The 24,706-nt window shown below is 46.7% G+C and overlaps 1 protein-coding gene across 1 annotated transcript in view; it reads left to right on the top strand.

The window, feature by feature from the left end:
- TTC9 (tetratricopeptide repeat domain 9) overlaps positions 1–24,365 on the top strand; it is a 33,418-nt gene extending 9,053 nt beyond the window's left edge. The window contains exons 2-3 of the mRNA XM_027572732.1: positions 18,352–18,534; positions 20,179–24,365. Coding sequence (XP_027428533.1) covers positions 18,352–18,534; positions 20,179–20,258 — 263 coding nt within the window. The 3' untranslated portion in view covers positions 20,259–24,365. The remainder of the gene's footprint in view (positions 1–18,351; positions 18,535–20,178) is intronic.
- Positions 24,366–24,706: the final 341 nt, after the last annotated feature.

Here is a 24,706-nt window from a genome sequence, read left to right as displayed (position 1 = left end):
TGCTCACCTCCAATTTTAACAATTTTAGGATCAAAGCAATACTTGGATAGTATCCACTAGGAAAACTCTCTTGATGCCTGGTTTTTGTATTAAATATCTATCCACACTGACTCTCCCATATTGTTTCAAACACACATACTAAAACAGTCGCCTAAATGCTGGTTGCTTCATAGTCCACACACACACACGTGCTTTAAAAAAAATCATCTAATGAGAATGCTAGGGGTGTTCTCTGAAGGCTAAGATTTCCCCACTTCTCTTCTGACATCCCCACCTTTGAGAACACAATGGAAGCGTGACTTGGTGAACAAGGACTTGGACTCCAAGTTTTTCACACGCTGGTGCCTTGGGCCAAGGACTCTTCTCTTTTGGGCTGCAGCTTTCTTATTTACAAAGACGAGGGTTGGATTCCAAGATCTCCAAGGTCTTTTCCAGCTCTTCAGAAAGATTATCTTCATGCCATTCTTTCTGAACTGTGTGGCCATTATACAGAATGGGGTAGTTCTGTGTGTGTGGATACAGACCAGTCTCCAAAAGCTGTTATTACATGAAAAGGCAGAATGCAGAACAGTGTTTAAGGATTCCCTGGGTAAGAAAAGATATAAAGTAGCATAAACGTATCTCTGTCAAGAAGATCATCTGAAATCATTCAAGTGAAGCTGTTAACCTCACTTGAAAAGGGGACTAGGCAGAGGAATTAGGGAGACTTTAACTTTTTTTTTTAATTATTAAGACTTTATTGTTTGTAGGGCAGTTTTCACAGCAAAATGGAGGGGAAAGTACAGAGATTTCTCATAGAGCCCCTGCCCCCACATGTGCACAGCCTCCCCCATTATCAGCGTCCCTCACCGGAGTGGGACTGTTGTTACAAATGATGAACCTATGCTGATACATCATAATCACCCGAAGTCCATAGTTCACATTAGAGTTCACTGTTGGTGCTGTGCATTGGATGGCTTTGGACAAATGTATAATAACATGTATCCACCATTAGGGTACCATACAGAGTGTTTTTACTGTCCTAAAAATCCTCTGTGCTCTGCCTGTTCATCCTTACACGCTACCCCACAGCCCCTGCAACCCCTGATCTTTTGACTGTCTCCATAGTTTTGCCTTTTCCAGAATGTCATGGAGTTGGAATCATACAGTATGTGGCCTTTTCAGATTGGCTTCTTTTTCTTAGCAATATGCACTTAAGTTTCCTTCATGTCTTTTTTTAAGTTTTTTATTTTAAATCTTGGGTAGTATTTGACTTTTCTAACTATATGCATGATTGCTTTTATTTTTTAAGAAAATGATGACAGGGTTATCTGTTAGAGAAATCATGGGTAGTTCCGCTTTCTTCTTTTTACTTTCCTGAAGAAAACCCACCTTATAAACATGATTTTTAGTGCCATTCTGGATATTATCTATGTCTTGTCTAGCCTCGTCAGGCAGTAACACCAAAGATGTCAAGCAAAATTATCCCAAGCCCCCCAGTTTCTCTTACTCTCCCACAGTAGGATTCATCCCCCTTTCTGCAGGGCCTACCACCCGAATCCACACACAGAACTAGATCCTGACAACATGGAACCCCCAGTAGGAGAATGCCCCTCTGACTCAGTAGCATGTTAGTGACAGTTTGAATCTACCAATGAGGCAGGGAAGAGAGTTCAGTCAGATCTTGTGATATAAATGGGTCCTGAACATTAGCAATGTGCCTCTGGTGTTGAGGAAGGGATGGCATGTGTACTCAGTGCCCCAGATTCTTATTGGCCCCTGAATTTCGGAAATCCTGGCCATCAGTACCTCAAATACAGCTGCCTGGGCATGGGAAGGAAACCCACTTATTCACTGAATCTTTACTGTACACTTGCCATGGCTCCTTACAGCCCAAATCTAAACCTTCTCTGTTCTCCTCAAAACATGGCATGGGGGTAGTGCGAACTGGGGTTCTAGTCCAGAGTCTGCTGCTAACTTGCCCTGTGACTTTGGACAAGTCACATCACTCTGAGCCTCAGTTTCCCCAAATGTAAACAGTGGGGGTTGGGTCCGTACCCTCCAAGTGTCCTTTCACAAGGACTGAACTGTCTAGGCTTTTGAAGGCCTTCTAGCTACCCGCTCCCCCAGCCTCTCTTTCTGGGAGCAGGCAGATTTAGGAAAGAGACAAGAAACAAGCTCTCTTTTATTCTAGTTTACTGGTATGTGCTGACAAATAATCGTTAAAGCATCCCAACTAAGATTTCCAAGGCAACCCTTGCAAATATGGGGGTAAACCAAAACCTCACAGCCTCCCAGGATGATAGAGTCAGACAGAGGGTCTCTGAAAGAAACTAGGGCAAGAGTTGGAAGCCTATTTAAAATATTATCTGGGCTCTGCAATCTAAATTGATGTCACCAAATAGTACCTATTACTGCTAGGTCTTTCCAGATTATTCCAAAATTCAGACTTTGAGCAGGCAGTCATTCACCATCAGAGACATGGCAATCCTAGTTATTCTAGGCCAGGAAGTCCTGGTGATAAAAAAATAAATAAAAATTTTTCAGAAACAGACTGCCAGGCTCCTGGCAGCTCAGTCGGTTAAGTGTCCGACTCTTGGTTTCGGCTCAGGTCGTGATCTCAGGGTTGTAAGATTGAGCCCATCGGGCTCCATGCTCACTGCAGAGTCTGCTTGAGATTCTCTCTCTCCCTCTGCCCCTCCCCTCACTCTCTCTCTAAAAATAAATAAATAAATCTTGAAAGAAAGAGGAAAGAAAGAAAGAAAAAGAAAAAGAAAGAAAGAAAGATAGAAAGAAAGAAGAAAGAAAGAAGGAAGGAAGGAGGAAGGAAGGAAGAAAGAAAAAGAAAGAGAAAAAGAAAGAAAGAAAGAAAGAAGAAAGAAAGGAAAGAAAGAAAGAGAAAAAGAAAAGAAAGAAAGAAAGAGAGAAAGAGAAAGAAAGAAAGAAAGAAAGAAAGAAAGAAAGAAAGAAAGAAAGAAAGAAAGAAAGAAAGAAAGAAAGAAAGAAAGAAAGAAAGAAGAAAAGAAAGAAAGAAGAAAGAAAGAAAGATTGTCAAAGCCAAAAGTTACAGGCAACAGGTGCTGGCTAAGTTATAGTGTCTCAGACAGTTGCCACCCTTGGCCCAAAGCTAAAGATCCCTCAGGAGTCTGGGCCAGATCCAAGCATTTTGGGATGTGATTCTGGGCCTACTGCTCACCCTGAGTCAGAACTAAGCTCGTCGCTCGAATGGGCCTGCACCCTCAGGCTGTGGAGACCCTGTGGAGGGTCATCGGGAACGTGTGTGGACTCGTCCCTGACACCTAGATAGTGAGAAGGGGTGTCCCCCTGTGTTTGCCAATGGGGATGGGAGGGAAGAAAGAGCGCACAGAGGAACAGAAAGGCAGAAAACCTGCAGGGCAATGTGGCCCTAATGGGAGAGAATTTACTTAGCATAAGCAGATGTCGGTTTGAATCCTGACTTCCCAATGACTCCGCCATCAACCTTGGACAGGTCCTGATCTCTCGGAGCGTGTTTCCATTAAAGGATGGGAGTAATAATACGCACCACACAGGACTGTGATGGTGATGGACATGAAAGGATACATGCACACATGCCTAGCACAGGGCCTGGCACACAACAGACACTTCATAAGTGATGGTTTATGTAAATCTGACTCCCACGCCAGGAGGTACTAAGACAGGGAAGTATGTGAGAGGGGAGGAAGGAGGACCCAGCAGAGGAGGTTATGAGGGAATATGGGGAGCAAGGGAGCAAACAGAAGAATGGTCAGTGGCTCTAGGGCAGGGGAGGTGAGCAAGGTATAACCCAACGGCCTTCAGTGTGGGTGCTTCCTACCTGGCGTGTTCAGTTGGGTTCCCTAGGGAGCCTCACAAGCAAGCAAACTACCTGGTGCGAAGGGGCAATGGAGGAAGGCAAGGCCTCTGTGAGAGGGAGACATCCAAGGGAGAGGCCGTTGAGGCTGGCAGCCTCGTGCCTGCCCCGTCTGCCCTGTTGTGTGCACGCTGGTGGTGCCAACTTCCTGTGCTTCCTCCCTGGCGTCAGATGAGGAAAGCCTTGGGCTCGCCGGGGCATCTTGAGAGCGAAAGCACCAGTAGGTGTGTCCCTTGGACCCTCCTTGTAAACTCACCCTTGCAGGTGCACCTTTGCCACCATGCCCAGGGCCCTCTCAGGTCTCCAGGTCTTCCCAAGGCAGGGGCCCCGGGAACAGGCTGTACTTAATGCTCAGGAGACGCTTCAGCCTTCTCTGCACCTCTGATGCCAAGTCCCACCCCTGCTCTCTTTGAAGACATAATGGGCGGAGGGGATTTTTAACACAGTCTTCTAATTTCAGAAGTAAGACATTGTAACTGTAGAAGATATTGCAAATAAAAGAAATTCAAAGGAGAAACTAAAACTCACTTGTCATCCAGCCATCCAGCCAACTCTTTCCTGTTTGGATTTATTTCCTTCCAGTCTTTCTTCTGTGTTCGTATAAACGTGTATCAGCTAGCTCACTTCAAGGTCTACCTTTCCCTAGTTTATTTGGGAAACAAGGAGTTTGGGTCCTTTGTGCTGGGGCCACCGCCGGGACCCCCTGGTCTCCTTCCCTGGTCCCCTCAGGATGCCACTCACTCTCCCCCCGGGGGGGCCGCGGGGGGGGCCTTCTGCTTCCCCTTGTTGCCCCTTACCTTTCACACCCCCTGGTACCACCACTTGGGGCTGTAGAGTTCCTGAAGGTTATGGGATACACAAGGAGTTTACATCTCAAAAACTGAATATTCAAAATTCTTTTTCTTAAAACTCATTTGGCTGGCAGACTACCAGGATTTTCTTATTGACCGCTGAACTTTTTTTGGCAGGTTCCAACAACCTACCATGCTTCTCAGACTCTTTTCTCCCCCTCCAGCCCTTCTCTGTCTCTCAAGCTCTTCCACTCTCAAATTCGGGTCATTTCAAACACAGAGCAGTTTGCTCATCTTTTTTTCTACCTTGTTTGCCTCCAACTGCTCTCAAAGTTTCAGCTTACCCACCAGAGCAGCTGATGAGGGTATTCTTTAAAAAGGGATAATTTCTTCCCTAAGGGAATCTATGATACCTCCTATTACAATTCTTCATCCTGATATAAACACACATTTATTTTTCACAAGATTCAGGTTGTACTGCACAAACGTTTACCGTCTTTATTTTTCCACCAATATCTTCCGCTAAAAACATTTTTTCAATGTCACTAAGTATTTTTCTTCGGCATGATTTCAATGTCTGTGTCATGTTCCATTGTACCTGTGTCCCATTATTTATTTAAGCAATCTCCTCCTGGTGGATATTTTGGTTATTTCCAACACTTGGCTATTACCCATGGTGCTGCCACAGGGAGGCCACAAAAGTGCTCTTTCTGTTACAGGTGTGCCTGGTAACTAACTTACCCCCCAAAATATCTGGTGACGTGATGTTTGCACTGGTGCCATGGAAGGATGGTGGGAAAGGCCATAGGAATAGGAGAAATGTTGCTGGGTCACGAAAGGGTGGCTGGAGAGATGATCAGACCGGAGACAGCGTTCTTTAAAGTCCAAAAAGAGAACAGGATGGGATTTTGGCTTCTGAGATTTCCCCTCATCCTGGCTCAGAATTCCTGCCAATAAGCAGGAACATGTGTCTTGCTTGGCCAGAGCCAGCAAGATAAAGCTAATTTCGGACAATGGGTTTCTTCTGTTGCTGGATGTGTACTCATCATCACATTCCCAATGGCCCCGCTGGCCCCGCCAAATTCCACTTGCAACCCAAGAAAGGGGTGTTAATGTAGACTCTACTAAGCAGTAATCCTGCCCTACTTTCCTCCTACTACTCCCTTCCCTCTCTGCATCTACCATAATGAGGTCAAGAGGGAGAGTTAGGAGACCACCAGGGGTCGGGGGGGTGGATAACTTGTAAGCCTGCTGCCAGAGCACCCAGGTGCTTCCCTCATGGACAGTGGCCTGTGACAGGCACCAACAACCTGAGCTGACCTCAGGCTTTGGCGTTACAACTCTGTGGAGCAGACTCTGATACCCCTTAAAGGACTGTCAACATGAGCCTGCAACGTATAGGATTTTTGATGGGTTTTTCACCTTAGCTCTCTCACCTGCCACTTTGCCATCTCAGTGCTGGCCAAGAAAGGGTGAAAAAGAAGAGTATCAGCTCCTTGAAGATATCAATATCTTTTCAGCACTCTCCGTTTTCCTCACAAAGCCCCGGGCACAGGCCATGATGAATGAATCTTTATCAAATAAGTTTACTAAGAGCCTCTGCCCAACATTGTGTGGCCATGGCGAGAGGGATGCAGCATCCCTTGTTCACGCAGCCCTTGGCCGCTGGGGATGTCCACGTGAAGAACTCAAAGGGTGAGCAAAGTAGACGTCTCCAAAAACAGTGTTGCTAACACAAAGAAAACAGAACCGTTGGCAGCGTTTGTTTGACTCAAACGCAAGCATGTGCTGGATTGGCAAAGCAGGTCAGAAGTGAATGTGAATGGAATCATAGGAGGTTTAGTCCACTAGACAGAGTCACACGACTCCTGCCAGTGGGAGCCATGGCATCAGTTGCGGGGAGAGCTCTTGTCTGGGCACCAGGCAGAGCAAGTCTCGTGTGAATAGATACTGCCGTCTTCCTGCTCTTAGAGCTTCCCAGTGCCTTGGACTCAGAAAAGACCTTTAGAGGTCATGGAGTCCAGGTTTCCACTCTTTACCACCAGCTCAGCTGGAGCAGAACCAACATGGGACTTGGGTTTAGATAACCCTGGCTCTTTTCTTACAAGTCAGATGGCCTTAGCAAGTCACTTAACTTCCTTAAACCTCAGCTTTCTGGAAGCAGAGCTGATAATACCTATTTCCCACAGTCATCATGAAGATCAAGTGAGTTGTTAAACAATATACAAATGTTAGGTATTGCTACTTATTGAGCATACCATGTGTGCAAGCCACAATGATGCCATTTTGCTGTGTGGGGATTTAAAGATGCCCCACAGAAGGGCGCCTGGGTGACTCAGTCGATTAGATGTCTGACTCTTGATCTCAGCTCAAGTCTTGATCTCAAGGTCATGGGTGTGAGCCCCACGTTGGGCTCCATGGTGGAGTCTACTTAAAAAACAAAAAGATGCCCTATAGATTCTTGTCTGAAAGGGCAAAGAAGACATGTTTTGTGAATAACTGCAGTGATGGGCATGATCTGAGTATGTGGCTGTGAAAAATAATTTTATTCTTTGGAACACTACAGGGTCAATTTGATGATTGCACCTGTAGATCTGACCTCATTGAAAAAGACCACCCAACATGAAACCATTACCATCAGGTACTAGAAAAACAATAATTTCCCAGCAAGTTAGAAATAGAAGGAAATTACCTGATCTTAATAAAGAGTATCTACAAAACAACTCAAGCTAACACCATGCTAAATGATGACAGATGGAATGTTTTCCCTCATGACCCAGGAATTGCATTCTTGGGCATTTGTCCTATAGAAATGAAAGCTGTCTGTGACTGTTCATAGCAGCATTGTTCACAATAACCAAAAAACCAGGAACAGTCCAGATGTCCTTCATCAGGTGAACGGTCAGACAATAGTTACATCCATATTGTGGAGTACTACTCAGCAGTACAAGGAACAAACTATTGATCCATGCAACAACTTGGATGCATCTCAAGGGGATTATGTGGAGTGAAAAAAAGCCAGCTCCTAAAGACTTCCTGCTGTATGATTCCCTTTATGTAATACTTTGAAATGACAAAATTTTAGAAATGGAGAATAGACTAGTGGTTGTCAGGGGTTAAAGAGGATTTGGAGATACAGGAGGGACATGGATGTAGTTCTAAAAGGGCCCACGGGAGGGATGCTTGTGGTAATGGAACTGCTTTGTAACTTAACTTTGGAGGCAGATGGAGGAATCTGTATATATGATAAAATGGTATAGAACCAAACACACACACACACATAAGTACAAGGAAAGCTGGAAAAATCAATCTGTGGATTGTATTAGTGTTGGTCATATGGTCAATATATTGCACTATAGTTTTATAAGATGTTACCATTTGGGGGAGACTGGGTAAAGGGTACAGGGGAGCTCCTTATATTATTTCTTGGGATTGTATGTGAATCTACAGTTATCTCAACAAAAATTTCAGTTTAAAAATCATACTGTGGGGGTTAGTTTTACAAACACAAGCCCAGGTAAGGGTTGTTTCGGGAAGAAACCCGAGACATATCATGCCAGCCCTATTAGGATAACCATAGACTCTCGATGGAATTGGAGATGCTGGTGGTTTTAGGACTTTAAAAAAAAAAAAGCCTTGGTGGAAACCTGGCACTTGGTTTTGTTTGTTTGTTTTCCTCTTTGATGTAGAGAAATAGGTAGGGTAGAGGGTCCAAGAGAGTTATATGGGAAGCTTCCAGATGAGAAGTATACATGTAAAGTGAGCACAGTTTTGCACTGTCAGGGCCTCACACTTGTGCCTCATGAGAAGCAGAACTCATGCCTTAAATCTGTCCATTGAAGGAGATGAGTTAAGATGCATTATAGGCAGTTGAGCATCCTAGGAGGGCAGTGTGTGTAATGTTTAGGAGCACAGTCTCAGGTTCCAGATGGCTCAGGTTCAAATCCCGACCCTAACACTTCATCACCTTGTGACCCTGAGCAAGTGACTGAACTTCCTTAGGCCTCAGTTTCCCCATCTAGAAAATGGGTGAGATACTAAAGCCTACCTCTTAGGTTGTTATCAAGATGAAATGAGCTAATGCTTAGAATAACGCTTGGCCCATTCATGCTTAAAAAAAGTTATCTGCTCTTACTCTTATTACCCTTCTGGAAGGATGGATGAACACTGTCTACAGGACTAGAGTCTCTTGAGCTCATCATGGAGCATCTCGGCCTTCTGCTGTTTCCCCATTTCCCTGGCCTGGGCTCCTGTTCTCCAGGGAGAAGTCTCTAATCACTAAGAAGAGAAAAACCCAAAATGTCACAAGCCGATCATCTGTCTGAGAACAATTGTTTTCCCACATGTGCAGATTTTTCCAGCTCTGGGACTTGGCCATCTGGGACCTGTTTGGCCTTGTGGGTAATCCTGGAGCTGCTCACAGCTGTCCTGGGCTCTCAAAGTTTAACCAACTGCGTGGTCCTTAAGAAACATATATCCAAAATGCTAGAATGTAAAGTACCAGTTCAGGAGGTGAAGGCCCCCTGCAGGCGTCCCCTGGAGACTTCTTAAAAATGGGCTCCACTCTAGCCCTTTGGAATCTGCATCGCAGATTGGGCATGGAGTCTAGGATCTCCACGTTAAACAAGTTTCCACGGGTGATTTAATGTGAAACATTTGTCTGTAGGGTTCTCATCAGATGTCAGACATTTTTCGTCCTGCCAGAAGCCTTGAGGAAAAAGGTAGATAGCAACCATAATTATCTTTATGTTTATGCACTTGAAAGTTGAGACCCAGAGGGGTGACCCAGAGGTTTTAACCCAAGGACACATGCATGAATGCCAATGCCAGGGCCATTGTCTGGCTTGAATCAACTAGCTCAGAGGCACTGAAACTGGCCAGCAACTTCTCTGCTATAAATACTTCCCTCTTCCCTCCCAGACTCTCTAAAGCCCTATAGAGTCAGGAACCAGGCCTATTCATTTTCCTGCCACCGCTGGCGTTTAGAGCTCCTAGCTCTCCTGAATTATTAGGACCCCAGAGGAGCTTAGCTACTTTGAATCCATCCCCTCCCCATCCTTAAAGCTGTCAGCCCGATGCTGACCGTGGAACCTATTCATCTGTTTGCAGCGAGGGAGAAGACACAGACAGCACTACCGTTTGCTGGTGTAGAGGGGTAGAGGGTAGAACCACCTGTTAACTCAGAGGCTGGCTCGTGTGTAAGTGAGAAGATAGGCCCCCGAGCCCCACTCCATTCTTTCCTTGAAGCCCCCTTTTCTGGCTGCAAAGCTACTTTTGTAATGTTCTCTGCCTCTACCCACCTGGTCCCAATAGAGAAAACACATCTTTGAAAGGAAAACAGGTAGGTAAAACCAAGCATCGAACCTAGGTTTGGGAAACACTCGGAGCAAGTGTGAGTTTGTGTACACCCTTGACCATGAAACAAAAATGAGAAATCAAAAGAAGAGAGTTGTTTTCAGAACTCCAAATGCAAGCATTTGTGTACATAGAGGAGAAAATCAGCGCTTTCATGGAAAGGTGGAAGGGAGTGGGTCATTGCAGTCCTGGACATGGAGCCTCAGAAGTAAAATCGCTATCATTTCACTGCCCGGGTCACATTCCCATTGCTCTGCCACAGCAAGACCCTCTAAATCACCCTCCACAATGTCTCTGACCTATTCTTGAAAATTTGCTTTAAATCAAGCTTTAGCTCTGTGTATGTGTCATATACTGTGTGGAGGACGCAAAATGGAAATTTTCTCTGGTGAATGTATGTGTTGCTGGGGAAACCATATTTGACAAATGGCTTCCTAAAGAGCTAGCATTTATGAGAACCCCTTTCTGTGCCCAGCACTGTGTGAAACATATAACATACTTTAATTATCTCATTTTATCATCACAAGAGTTCCCACAAAATAGGTATTATTATCTTCATTTAATACACGAGAAGAGTAAGGCCGAGGGAGATTAAGTGACATGCCCAAGGGCCTGGACTGCAGCCCAGGACTGTATCTCCAGATCCAGCGATTGATGTTCCGCCAGGACACCCCAGAGCTGGCACAATACCACATGCCTCTCCGGTTGGCTATGACCTGTCCCAGTGGTTAAATATTCCCAGTGTCACCTCTGTCCAGATCCAAACTCCTTCTGCTTTACTACTATGCCATTGCCCCTTAAAATAAATCTGAAAACCAAATAATTTTGTCCCCTTTGGGAAAGTTTTTCCCCAGTAATGTGACAGCCACTTCCCAAGCCCACCTCTCAAAGGAATGACCAGCAAGGTGTGTGGGTTTCCTAAGGTTGCCGTAATAAAGCACCGCAAACCGTGCCTTAAAATGCTAGCAATCTGTTGTCGCGGTTCTGGAGGCTAGGAGTCCAAGGTCAAGGTATGGGGACGGTTGGTTCCTTCTGTGAGCTATGGGGTGAGGGGAGTCTATTCCATGCCTCTCTCCTAGCTTCTGGTGGCCTGGGGTTCCTTGGCTTGTAGATGGCCGCCTTCGACCTGTGTCTTTTCACACCGTCTTTCCTATGTGTGTGTGTCTGTCTCTGTGTCCCAATTTCTCCTTTTTATAAAGACACCAGCTGTATTGAATTTAGGGCCCATTCTAGTGACCTCGTGTTGACTTCATGACCTCTGCAAAGACCCTTTCTCCAAATAGGATCAAATTCGGGGCGCCTGGGTGGCTCAGTTGGTTAAGCGACTGCCTTCGGCTCAGGTCATGATCCTGGAGTCCTGGGATCGAGTCCCACATCGGGCTCCCTGCTCAGCAGGAAGTCTGCTTCTCCCTCTGACCCTCTTCCTTCTCGTGCTCTCTATCTCTCATTCTCTCTCTCTCAAATAAATAAATAAAATCTTTAAAAAAAAAAACAAAAAACAAATAGGATCAAATTCTAAGATACTGAAGATGACGACATCAACATGTCTTTTGGGGAGGACACAATTCAACCCATAAAGGGAGGCGAACTCCTTCTCCTCACTCCTGGTCCCAGTTCTGCCTTCCTTCCCTCCCACCCCGCCCGTGCTTCCCTTCTGGGCAGCTGGTAAGGGCCAACTATAGCCAATCCAGTTGTAAGAAGTTCTTCCCCCTTTGTCCAGCTTCCTTTCATCTCATGCCAGCGAGTGGCACTTCGCCTAGGCAGTCACTATGCCCTGTGCGCAGCAGGAGAAACAAAAACAGCACAGGTGCCAGAGCCAGTAGAACCTGACGTGTTTTGGCCTGAGGTCTCAGTGTGCTTGCTTTGGGGAACATCCAACGTAGGATTTCCACTGTCCTGAGCGCATGACTGTGCAGTGGGGTTCTTTCAGTTGCCGATTCTCTAACTTTTTCCTACCACAGACCCCTTTGCGGAGCTAAGAAAGCCTGTCAGCTCATCTTATAAAACCATACATACCCTAACCACCCAAGGTTGACCATGGAAGAGGAATCTCCATGTGCAAGGATGGCTGGACATTGACAGCCCACTTCTTGTCCCCCAAATTTACCACCACTTCTGTCACCACCGTTGGCTTGGGGAAGGCTTTTCTCTTGTAGTACTTCTTCCCCGCCATGACTAGAAGCTTGTCTGAATCCTCCATGGCTTAGCTGTAGCATTTGCTTAAACACGTCAGAAGACCCAGAGACCAGAAGGTTAATAACATTTCTCTCAAAAGGGCTTCCTTTTTCTTCCCATCTTCTCATGTCCACTGTGGACATGTCTCCCCACTTCATACCCCTTCTGGCACCAAATGACTGCATCTTTGAATCCAAAGATATACCCAGAGTCGAGGCCACAGACAGGAACAAGCTCCCTCTCCATCCAGCATGAGACCTGCCTTCCCGAGTTCTCGGCCTCCTCTGCTGAAACTGACTGACAGAGGCAGAGCTTACTCCCTTAAGGGAAGATCTTGCCCCAGAGCCTGGCCTTGGGAAGACTGCATAACCCAGTCTCTATGCAAAAAAAAAAAGCCTCCTTGTAGATGGAAAGTTGTCTTACAGAAGCCCTTTTGATCACTGCCCTACAAGTTCTGAGTGTCATCCCCAACAGAAAATGCCTCACCATAAGTAGTAGGGAGAACAGAGTTTCTTTTGAAGAGAAACCAGTGAAACAGTGTCATCCTTCTATCAAGTGGACAACATTTTTATTCATAGGCTGTTAGATTGAAATGGAGAGTAGAGGTTATCAGCCAAGTGAGGGTCCCTCCTTTTACAGAGAGGAAACTGAGGCCCAGTAAGGGAAAGTGATTCTCATACTGTTGGCTAGTGGCAAAGGTGGGACTAGAACCTAGCTCTCTGATTCCCAGCCCAGTACTCTTTAAAATATTGATCCATTCCACATAGCAGAGCACATAGACTGTCATATTATAAACCTTAATTCAAATACAGACCAGGTTACAACAACGTGGAAGAAATTTCTGAATCATCAGTGAATCCAAAATGGCAGTCTAAGCCCTCCTGGATGAAGGGCTCTAACCACATGAATATAACAGCAGAGGGAAAATATTTCAGAGGTTCCCTAATGCTAGTCAGTTCTGTCTCCTAGATGCCTCTTAAACTGATCCTTCTCCCCTTTCTGCCTCCACTTGAATCAACCTAGTCAAACCATTTCATCATCCCAGCGTGACTAAGAATAAAGTCCCAGATCCTCAACATGGACCAGAAGGGTCTAGGTGTCCGGGTTTCCTCTTGCTTTTCCAGCTTCCCTCCTTTTAACCCTACCCTTCAGTCTCTCTGCTCCAGCTAGGCACAGTTCCTCAAAACTCCTCAAATAATTCAATCTCCCCCTTCCACCCCTCTCGATCTCTTTCTCTGTTGGTTCTGCCTAGAAAGCGTTTTCTCCTTTCCACCTAGATCACTCGTTCTCAAACAGGGAGGATTTTACCTCCCCCACCCCCCTAGGACATTTTGCAATATGTGGAGACGTATTTTTGATTGTCACAACTGGCATCTAGTGGGTAGAAGTCAGGGATGTTGCTAAACATCATACAATGCACAGGGCATCCCCCTATGACAAAGTTATCCAGCCTAAAATATTTATAGTGCTAAGGTTGAGAAACACTCAGTCTTCAGAGCCCCGCTTAAATACCACTTCTTCCATGAAGCCCTCCCATGATACTTTATATTGGTTGAGGGCCCCTCCCCCTCAGTGTGCTCCCTCTCTTCCTTTCTTCTCAGTCTTGGCACATGGGAGTACTCAAGACAATGGAACGTCTGCCTTCCCCACCAGCTCATTAGTTCCAGGGTGGAATGGAGTGTTTGGTTCACCACTGATCCCAGCACCCTGAACAGTGCCCAGTGAAGTTAGGCATTGCTTTTTGCCTTGTTGACCCTGGAACACAGAGAAAGGTAGTTTACACAGGCGATGTGGCTTTTACTGGGGGTTACATGGGTTTTGGAAGGCTTCAAACACAGACCCACAGAAACCCATGGCCAAGAGCACAAGTCTGGAGATCCTGGCAGAAGTGGGTGGATATCATAATTCTACCACCTCCTAGTTGAGTGACTTTGAGCAGGTGACTTAATTTCTCTGGAATGGGTTTCATCGTCTAAAAAAGAAGCATCTAAATAGAACCTGTTTCACAGTTACCATGAAGATGAAAAGACATAGTGTACGTAAGGCACCGAGCACCCCCTCTGACCCAGGGCAAGGGATTAACCATGGAGAGGAAGCAAGGGCACTGGGATGATGCGACTGCAGCCCACAGGCCCTGCGTGGTGGGCATAGGGATGCGGAAGGAACATCTTGAGACTGCTGGTCAACCTCTCCTTCTGAACTTTCTCCACTCTAAGGATGTGCCTACAAACATCCCATCTTACCTCTCCCTTGGGCTTGTTATGTGAACCCCAAAATAGCTCCCCACCCAAACTACAGGGGTGCCTAAAAAATCACCTATAGTTAGGGCTGTGGGTAGCCTTCCAGACAATTACCCCCTCCACCCCAGACTCCCCTTAAGAGCTCTGGCTGACACCCCAGGTTTCTTGCCTGGGTTCCACCCTGGCCCAGCCTTTAGGACGGCAGCCCCTTTGGACCCAAGCTGACTCTAGATTTCTCCGTCTTCCTGGGCTCCACCTGTTGTGCCAGCAGGGGCCCCCACACCCTGTAACCTGCCTGGCGCCACCTCCCACGGGGTCTGAAACCTGGTCCACGGCCAAGTATCACAGTTCCCACTGGATCTGGAGCCACTGGGGAATTCGAAACATTTTCAATGAAGGATTCCCAGAATTTGATGGCTATCCTTCCTTCTCCCCTGGGGGGAGGAGGATCTGTTTCCATTTCCAGGCCTTCTTGCTTCCTTTTCTCACCACCCCACCCTCGTTTTAGGCGTTCAAAAGCTGTTTTTAAAAGAGACAAAGGCCCATTTCCTACACTGCTCAGGTCAGCCAACAGAAGTGTCTGTCTGAAGATGGACAGGAAGTGGCTTGCCCTGCCTGGGCAGAAAGGACACCAGATGAGGCATGTGGGAGCCCAGACAGGAAATCCTTTAGCTCTGGGAGCAGGTGTTGGAGCCAAGCCCCACACAGGTAGCCAGTGAGGTCCATGCACAGGAACCTCTCGACAGAAAGCCCTCCCTGTCCACAGAGCTGTGTGAGCACCAGGGTGGGCTCCAACAGCTTGGGGGGTGGGGAGGGGTCCCCATAGCTGAGGGAGGAGAGGACAGGTGGCGTCACCTCAGCTGGATGGACACCCGGCTGCCAGCACATGGTTTTCTGTGACCACAGCCACCCACACCTAAGGGGGGTAGCAGCCCCTCACTTTGGTCTCCCTGTTTGGCTTTCTGCCCTGGGGCCTGTGAAACCTGATGGGTCAGTTTCTAGATCTGGGGTGATTCTTTTCCACTTCCTGGTTCTCACATCTTTAACTTCAGAGACTGTGTGGTTCACCTCCCCCTTAGTCGGCAAGAAGGATGTGGGTGGGTATTCCTCCCCCCGCCCCGGCCCCCGCCGCAAAATGTCCAATGAAAGATCTGATCTCCTAATCAGCAATTCTTATCCCTGGGAAGTTATTTAAGGGATCAAAACAGCTGAAGTTAGACCTCCGAAGATTTAAATCAGTGACTCGCCTCTATCCCAGAGACACAGCGGTTCCTCCCATGCGGGAGGAATCTGAGCACAAGGAGCAGCCATCAGCCTTCTCCCCCACCACCCAGTCTGGTCTTGGTGGGAAGAGCGCTTTTGCCTCCTACATCTCTCTCTCTCTCTCTCTCTCTTTTTAAGATTTTATTTATTTGAGAGAGAGGGCAAGGGAGCATGAGCAGGGGGAGGGGGAGAGGGAGAAGCAGGCTTCCCGCTGAGCAGGGAGTCCGATGCGGGGCTCCATCCCAGGACCCCGGGATCATGACCTGAGCCAAAGGCAGACGCTTAACCAACTGAACCACCCAGGTACCCTTGCCTCCTACGTCTCTTTTTATTCACTTGGAAGAAGCAGAGAGGTGCCTTTCCCTGCCCCTCCCCGTCCCCCTTTCTGGTAATCCCTCCAACGCATAACTCAATCTTCACTCAGTGCCTACTAAACATTTGCATGATCGCATGGAGGGGGAGGCAGCCCAGCAGGGTGGGGAGCTGGGTGAGGCAGGGAGGCCACTGGGCACACAAGGAAAGAAAGGGGGCATCACTCTCCAGGGTCTCGCGAGCTTCCTGGCCCTGGCTCTGGCCCTGCAGCAGATGGCTGGTGAGAGGAAGCTTCAAGGAGTGATGGTTCACTCAGAGAAGGCTGATAGAAAATAGGAAGGGGCCTCACCACAGACACCTGCCAGCCCCAGCTTCCTCTTGCCTGGAACACGGGGCCTCACAGGTCATGAGGTGTGCTCTCTACGAGCTGGGCACTGGCCCATCAGAAGGCCCCTACTCCCAGGAAATGCAAAGACAAACTTGCATGAATGAGAACTTGAGGAAAGTCAGAGGCAGTTGTCACTGCAGGGGTGTGCGAAGGTTGAAAAGAATGATAATAATATTAAATGACACTGGGCGTAACTTACTCTGTGCCAAGCCCTGTGTTAAATACTTTATGGCCATTATTTTATGAATCCCCTCAACAACGCGACAAAGAACCTGGGCACTGGAGCCAGGCAGCTTTGATTTAAATCCCAGCCTTGGAAGACCTGGGTTGCTCAGTTGGTTAGGCGTATGCCTTCGGCTCAGGTCATGACCGAGCCCCATATAGGGCTCCCTGCTTAGCAGGGAGCCTGTTTCTCCCTCTGCCTGTCCCCCCTGCTTGCGCTTTCTCTCTCTCTCTCTGACAAATAAATAAATAATCTTTTATAAATAAATAAATAAATAAATCCCAGCCTTGCCTCTGTCATGTTGTGTGCCCTTGGGAAATGACCTAATCTTTCTGGGCCTCAGTTTCCTCACCTGTAAAATGGGAATAACAGTCGGCCCTACATCATGGTATTCTGAGGGTTATGTTGGGGAATACAAGTAAAGCAATGACGTGAGCATCCTGCACCAGGTGAGCACTTGACAAGTGTTAGCCACAGTTAGCTTTGTCAGTGCCTCTTGTAGCTTATTCCTAGGGCTGCCGCAACACAAGTCTCATAAACTGGTGGCTTGAACAATAGAAATTTATTGTCTCATAGTTCTGGAAAGCAGGAGTCCAAGATGGAGGTGTTGGCAGACTTGGTTCCTTTGGAGGCCTGTGAGGGAGAATCTGTTCCATGCTTCTCTTTTACCTTGTGGGGGCCTCAGGCGTTCCTTGGCTTATAGATGGCCATCTTTTTCCTGTGTTTCTTCACATCGTCTCACCTCTGTGCTTCTGTCTCTGTGTCCAAGCTTCCTGTTTGTGTTTGTCCGTTTGGGCTGCTATACCAATAGCATAGACTAGGTGGCTCAAACAACACAATTTATTTCTCACAGTTCTGAAGGCTGGGAAGTCCACGGTCAAGGTAGTAGATTCAGTGTTTGGTGAGAGTCTGCTTCCTGGTTCAGAGACAGCTGTCTTCTTGCCATGTCCTCATGGCAGAAGGGGAAGGGAGCTCGCTAAGGTCTCTCTTATAAGAGCACTAATCCCAATCATGAGGGTTCAGCCCTCATGACCTAGTCACCTCCCAAAGACCCCACCTCCAAATACCATCACACTGGGGATTGGTTTTCAACACATGAATTTTTTGGAAAACAAAAACATTCAGTCTATAGTGGCATTTTTTTTTAATTAAAAAAAAATTTTTTTAATTTATTCATTTGAGAAAGGGAGAGCAAGCAAGCAAGAGCAATCGGGAGGAACAGAGGGAGAGGGGGAAGCAGACTCCCCCCTGAGCGCAGAGCACAATGACACAGGCCCAATTCCAGGTCACAAGCCCTATCCCGGGACCCCGAGATCATGACCTGAGCCAAAGGCAGAGGCTTAACTGACGGAGCCACCCAGGCGTCCCTATTGTGTGTGTTTTTATAAAGACACCAGACATACTGTATTAGGACCCATTCCAACGACCTTACTTTAACTTGATTACCTTTTCGTAAAGATCCTACTTCCAAATAAGGTCACATTCTGATGCACTAGGAGTTAGGACTCCAACATATCTCTTTGGAGGGGACACAATTCAAGGCTAAGTAACTTACTCAAGGTGACACAGCTTGCTGGTGATGAAAGTGGGTCCTAGAACCCTAGGTTATTTGATGACAAATCCCATGGCAATACAACCCAGCATAAAACCCCAACACAATTCCACCTTTTCTGGGCAGGGAGGAAGAACCAAAGAGAGACATTCAGAGTCTGCTGTGTCATGGCCTTCTCCCTTCTCTCTCCCTTCCTCCATAGCCTGCCTGCTCCAGGCTGAGCTGGTAAACTACGAGCGAGTCAAGGAGTATTGCCTCAAAGTTCTAAAGAAGGAAGGAGAGAACTTCAAGGCCCTTTACCGGTCTGGTGTGGCCTTCTACCACCTTGGAGACTACGACAAAGCCCTCTACTACCTGAAGGAGGCAAGGACCCGACAGCCAACAGGTAAGGTGGCAATTGCTGTTTTCTTACCGTCAGTCCCCTCTGGCAGCTCCGGAGGCCTCCCCGTCGTGACGCACAGCTGTCCTGGCTGGCGGGGCCGGGCGTGGGGCAGGACCTGAAATGAGGAGCATAAACAGTCCACGCATTTGCCTGGGGTCTGCGTTCCAGGGAGCTGGGGCACCTCTTTTCAAATAGAATATGGAATTCTTTGGGGTTTTTTCCAATCCAGAAGCCAGCTCTCTCTGCTTACTCAATAAATACATATTGAATTCCGAGTTATGTGCCACAGTTTGTGCTGGATGCCAGGGATGTAGATAAGAAGATGGAATCCCTACTTGTGAGGACCTCACACTCCAGCTGGCGAGACAGAATATGAATGGATACTCTTGGTGCTGAACTCAGCATCTTCCAGGAAGCATGCTCTGACTTCTCTGGTCACCTCCCATTTCTTAGAGCCTGCATTACCTGGACCGTTCACTCAAACTCATATCCACCAGCTCAGCCACTCATTCATTCTCCCAATAGGGAGCAATGTGCTCCCTATTCCACAGACATTTACTGAGCAGGTACAGTGGATCAGGATCTATTCTAGATGCTGGGTAGATAGCAGTGAATAAAAGGAAGCTGCTACCTTCCAGGAGTTTATGTTATAACGGAGGAGGAGAGGCAGTAAACAAATGGACAGATAGGTAATGTAATATTTAGTCATGCTAAGCGCCAGGAAGAAAATAAAGCAGAGTAAAAGAACCAGGAGTAAAGGGGGTGCTGTTTTACACCAAGTGGTCAGGAAGAGTCTCTCTGAGGAGGTAACATTTAAACAACAAATTTGACTTGGTGTTACCATGGTTGTTCACTTGGCTGATTTTTTAAAAAATGCAGTTCTCCATCCAAGAAGAATTTAAGAACTTCAGGATCAGTTTGCAAATATCTAAATGTATACTTTTTTCTATATTCTTAAAGAATGCCCATATCCCTTCTCTTTATTTTTATGTGTCACCGGTTCTTTTTCTGTATATAAATTGTGTTCTATACTCTAGGCAACTTGAAGACTAAGAACTGGACCCATTTAACAGAATTTTCTTGAACACCTCCTATATGCCAGCACTGCTAGACGCTACCCCTGGCATTTCTGAGTATTAGCATTCATATGACATCCCAGGCAGGCTGCTCACTAATTTAATGCCTTAGAATGGGGGGGGGGGGATGCCCCCGTTTCTGGGGAGGTGGGTACCTGACCTTACGTAAAGGACAAAAGACAACGAAGCAAAGTCATTTTAAACTCTTCAGTTTAAAAAATTTACCTTCAGTGAATATTTATTGCTCACTGGATGAAGCACGTTCAGACTTCTCTATTTCGGTCCTCACAGCAGTTGTATGAAGAAGGTACTATGCTCCCCAGGGGAGGCAGGCTGCCAAGTCGCATGCACCACTTAACCACGGGGCTCCCAGGGCATCTTCATCTCTCCAGGGGCTCGGTTCTCCCCTTTGTCACAGTGAGGATGAGGACCCGTCCTTGGCATGATTGCAATGATGTGAAATAGATGATGAAGGTAACAAGCGTGGCACAAAGTAGGATTCTGTGTAGACCCGACAGTTCCCTGCACCCCCCGCCCAGGTGCTCCCTAAGATGTGTTTCCCTCCTCACAGACACCAACGTGATTCGGTACATCCAGCTGACGGAGATGAAGCTCAGCAGATGCTCCCAGAGAGAGAAGGAAGCCATGTAACAGCTGCTGCCGCCCCAGAGCCGGGACTCCCAGGCAGCCCCCAGCGAAGAGCCCCTCCTAGGTTTTGTTCCCTTCTCCCCACTTCCTCCGGCTGCCCCTCAACAACCTGTCTGCTCCCAGTGTGAAAAGAAGGAGACATGCAGGTTTGGAACCTGGCAGGTTGCCTGCCATGGAGACACCCCTTCTCTAGCAGGCCAGCTACTGAGAGGGACCTAACTTCTTCGGGGACAGCCGGAGAGGACTCTTACAGGGCCGAGAATGCTGTCGTAGCTTTGACTTTGGCCAGTGCTTCTGACAGAGGCAGAGCCTGCTGAGTGTACCAGCCCAACGGCAGCAGGCACAGAGCCCCCGGGCCGGACCCCCTCACACTTTGCCGACAGACCAGAGCATCTCAAGGCAACCGTGACAACTCCAGGGAGGAGACAAACACCAGAAGCCTTGGGTGAAACCAACAGACAGTGAATTTGTACACTGGATTCCCTGCCCCCAGTCACCTCAGCCCCTGCCTCCCTCCCTCCACTTGTGGTCTCGGCCTGGCTTTCTTCTCTCCCCCTCAGGGATCTGAGACTGCCAGGATTCACATGCCATGGAAGCCCACTCTCAGTGCCCTCTGGTGACCACACATACCATGCTCCCGTACTCCCACCCAGCAGGCAGCTGGCCACAGCAGAGCGGCAGGGTGAGGTGGGCCAAGGCTGAGCGCTGAAGCGCCGAGGTGACGGAGGGGAGGGGCGGTGACATCCTAGGGGAAGGAGCATTGTATTGCCTTCAGGATCGAACTGTGGACTAAGTCAGTGTAAATAAAAATAAATTAACAGGCAGCAGTTCCTGTCATTTCTGTTGGAAGCGGCCCACTCCCTCCCTCAGCTCTGAGTCAGAGCTATGTACGGCTTCCCCCAAAGCAAGGGGCCGTTTGTCTGGTGGTAAACAATGTTAAGCTGCCGCCTTTGTGCGGTAGAGTGGGCTGGCGCTGTGGAGCCTGCCCAGGGACTTGGCTTTGTGGGGATTTGTACAGCCTCCTTTTGATGAAATTATCTGGACTCAATATCTAGCACATAGAATGTGTTCAACAAATATTTGTTGAATGAATAAATTATGACTGCAGACTGGCTCTCCTGCCTTAAACTAATTTTAGCCCAGCCTAGTCTCCTGATATCTATGCTCTTTACGCTCTGCCATGTTGCTTTAGTCAAATAAGAAACATTTACTGAGGGCTTATTGTTTGCCTATCATTGTGCAATACACCGTGGGACAGAGGATGTAGACCCGGTCTTTAAGGAAATAGAAGAGTTGAGAAATACTCATATGAGATTGTCACCAATGACACCTTTAATTTATATGATGCTTTAAATTTTTCAAAGCACTTTCGTGTATTTTTTGTGTGATTAGTGAGACAATATTGTACAAATTAAAATATATACAGATGCAATAATGTTAATAGCATTTATGAAATGCACTATCCTCAGACCACTACATGTATAATCTCATTTCTTTCCTGCAATTACCCTATGAGATACTATTCCCATTAGGTGGATAAGGAAACTTAAAATCCAGAAATATTAACTATCCCAAGGTTATATGGCCTTACGTGACATAGCTAGGATCTGAACCAGGTCTGTCTGACTCCAGAGTTCTAGCTCCTAACTAACCTATGGTTCGCTGCTGCTCTACAAAGTATTATATTGAGCGGTTACCACCATTAGGGAGCAAGACGGTGCGTATTGAGTTGAAAAGCCTTGACTATGCCCATGATGGTACGTGGGCTGCCTCTGTATTTAGTCCAAGGTTAAAAAAGGTCCCTAACACCAGACTCCCTAGTGATCGGGGCAGTGACAGGCCAGGAAAGACAGCCGAGACCTAGCAGTTATTTCTGTGTATTATTCATTCTACTTTCTGATGGCAGCGCATATCCAAACCCACCTAGCGTTCCCCCAGCACTGGGGAAGGTTCACAATTATAGGTAGAGATCGAAAGGAAACACAAAGTTAATTATGGGTTCTACGTGTAATCAGAGGCTCCGCCACTGCAGGATCCAATCACTGCTGAGGGGCCCAGAAGCCAGCAGTCCAGGTTATATTCACATAGCTCCTGAAAGGCTTCCAACGGGGGCTTCAAGAAGGTGCTAGAAATACCCAGGGGCCCGCAGTTGCTTGCCTATAGCTCACTTCCGGAGAAGAGGAAAAGGAAAATGCTGTTACAGCTGCCACATTCTCCCCCAACCCCTACCAGATCCTTCCCTCTGCCCTCTTCTTCCAGAATGACTTCACCCGTCCCCGACTCAGAACCGTCCTGCATCATACACAGCATAAGCAGATGTGCAAAACTCCCCCGTTGCCAAGCCTCCAGCCCAGAAAGCTTGCAAGTTGGCAAACTGCTTGTCGGGAGCTGAAGGAAGGGGACGAGGTCAGGGGTGGACTGCAGAACCAGTTCTTCCTTTGGTCTTCATGCCGTCAGGAAGGACTCAGACTAACTATCCCCGAAACAGAGCAGGAGAGAGGTCTTGCCTCAACAAGTAAGTTGGGGCAGAGCTGTACAGATGGGGATAAGATTGTCTCCATCCTTCTAAAGAGAAGGTGGAAAACCAGAACTAGGGGAGGACAACCTTGGGCACAGGCCATCTGCCTGTCTGGTGGTTTGCATACACTTGCTTACTGGAATCCATTCACTGTGACCCAAAGTTAAGTGATCCCAAAGTAAAAAATTGCCTGCGGGTGTTGTTCGATGTTTGGGGTGGAGGGATTGAACTTGCTGTGCATTTGTCCAACAGGGACTTCAGAAAGCTGTTAAGCAAGATCAGGTCTATTCACCCTAGCAGACCTTCAGCTTCCTGCTCCCCATCCCTCCCCAAAACGGGGACCGTGATTTAATGACACGCTTTGTTTGCAGATGTCACTGCTGAACCAGACCTGGAGCACTAATCCTGGATCTGACCTGCTTTGTCATCTCCTGCTTGGACTTTTGTAATAGACTCTTTGTGGAAAAAATTATACTTTTCTTGTTATTGTTATGAAAGCCTCACATGTGTATTGTAGAAATTTTAGCAGGGGAAAAAAAGACAAACTCCAGCCCAGCATCCTACCACCCTAGACAAACATTGCTATCCTTTTGGACTTATCTTTCAGTTCTTTTTGGTATAAATGTACACATGCACATGATGGTTTTTTTTTTTTAACAAAAACTGGATTACACTGTGTATATTCTTTAGTAACTTACTTTTCAAAATGTGTATTTATATTTTAGAATATGTAATACTCATACAGATGCAAAATTCAAAAAGGACACAAAGTTCTATAGTAAGAAGTAAATCTCCTTCCCACCCTATCTGCCAGCATCTAGTTTCCCTCTGATTACTTGTACTGTATATCCTTCCAGAAACATTTATGCATTTTTCAAATATATGTGTATATATTCTTTTGTCACAAATGGAAGCATATCAGACACTTTTTTTGCACCTTATGCTACTTCCCTTACTATATTATGAATGAAACATTTTTCGTGTGTCTCTCAAACTTTTTCAACAGCATCCTCATTATGCAGATGGACTCTCACTTGGTAGCCCGTCTCCTTATAGTGATTATTTCATTTGTTCCCATTCTCTATTGTAAATAATGTTGCAGCAGACATTCTTGTAGCTAAATTTTGCACACACTTATGGCTATTTCCTTGGGATAAAATCCAAGAAGGAAATTGCTTAGCTATCCTTTAAGAATTTTGATATATGTTGCCAACTGCCTTCAGAAAGTTTGTACTAAACTTCACACTCTCCTATTTGCCGGCTTGAGAGTGCCCTGTTCCCTGCAACCTCACTAAGAGTGGGTATGGTCATTTACCAAATCTTTACCAGTCCAGTAGGAAAATAATAGTATGTCAATGTTATTTGAACTCACACTTCTTTGATTATTAGTGAATAACATCTTCAAATGCCCACTGACCATTTGTACTTGTTTATTTGTGATTTTTCTATTTATTTGATATTGGTATGTTTATTCTCAACATGTAATTTTATTAAGAATATTATTTTTGTCAAGAAACATTGCAAATATGCTTTCCAAGTGCTCTGCTTTCAAATTTTGTTTATGGTGCTCTTTGACACACATAAATTCTTAATTCTGCAATTAATTTGGATCTCTGTTGCCAGCTCCTTGTACCTATGGTTCACCCTCTTGTTGCTGTCAGAGCTCCCCTTCTAAAACACAATCTGATTCTGTCACTCCACAGCTTAAACATCTTTAGTGGCTCCTCACCCCTTTTAGGATAAAGGCCCAACTCAGCATAACACACAAGGTCCTCCATGTAGTTTCTCCCGCGGACTCTTCCAGGCTCCCCTCCTGGTCCTCTTCCAAAGGTACCCTACATCTCACCATTGCACAGCTCCCTGTGATTCCCCAAACCCATTGCTCTGGGTCTCTGAGCCTTTCCATGTGGTTCCCTCTGCCTAGTTGGCCATG

This window comes from Zalophus californianus, chromosome 6, assembly GCF_009762305.2.
Source record: "Zalophus californianus isolate mZalCal1 chromosome 6, mZalCal1.pri.v2, whole genome shotgun sequence".
Lineage (NCBI taxonomy): Eukaryota > Metazoa > Chordata > Mammalia > Carnivora > Otariidae > Zalophus > Zalophus californianus.
Note: the sequence above shows the minus strand (reverse complement) of the source record. Positions and strands in the feature narration are given on the sequence as shown.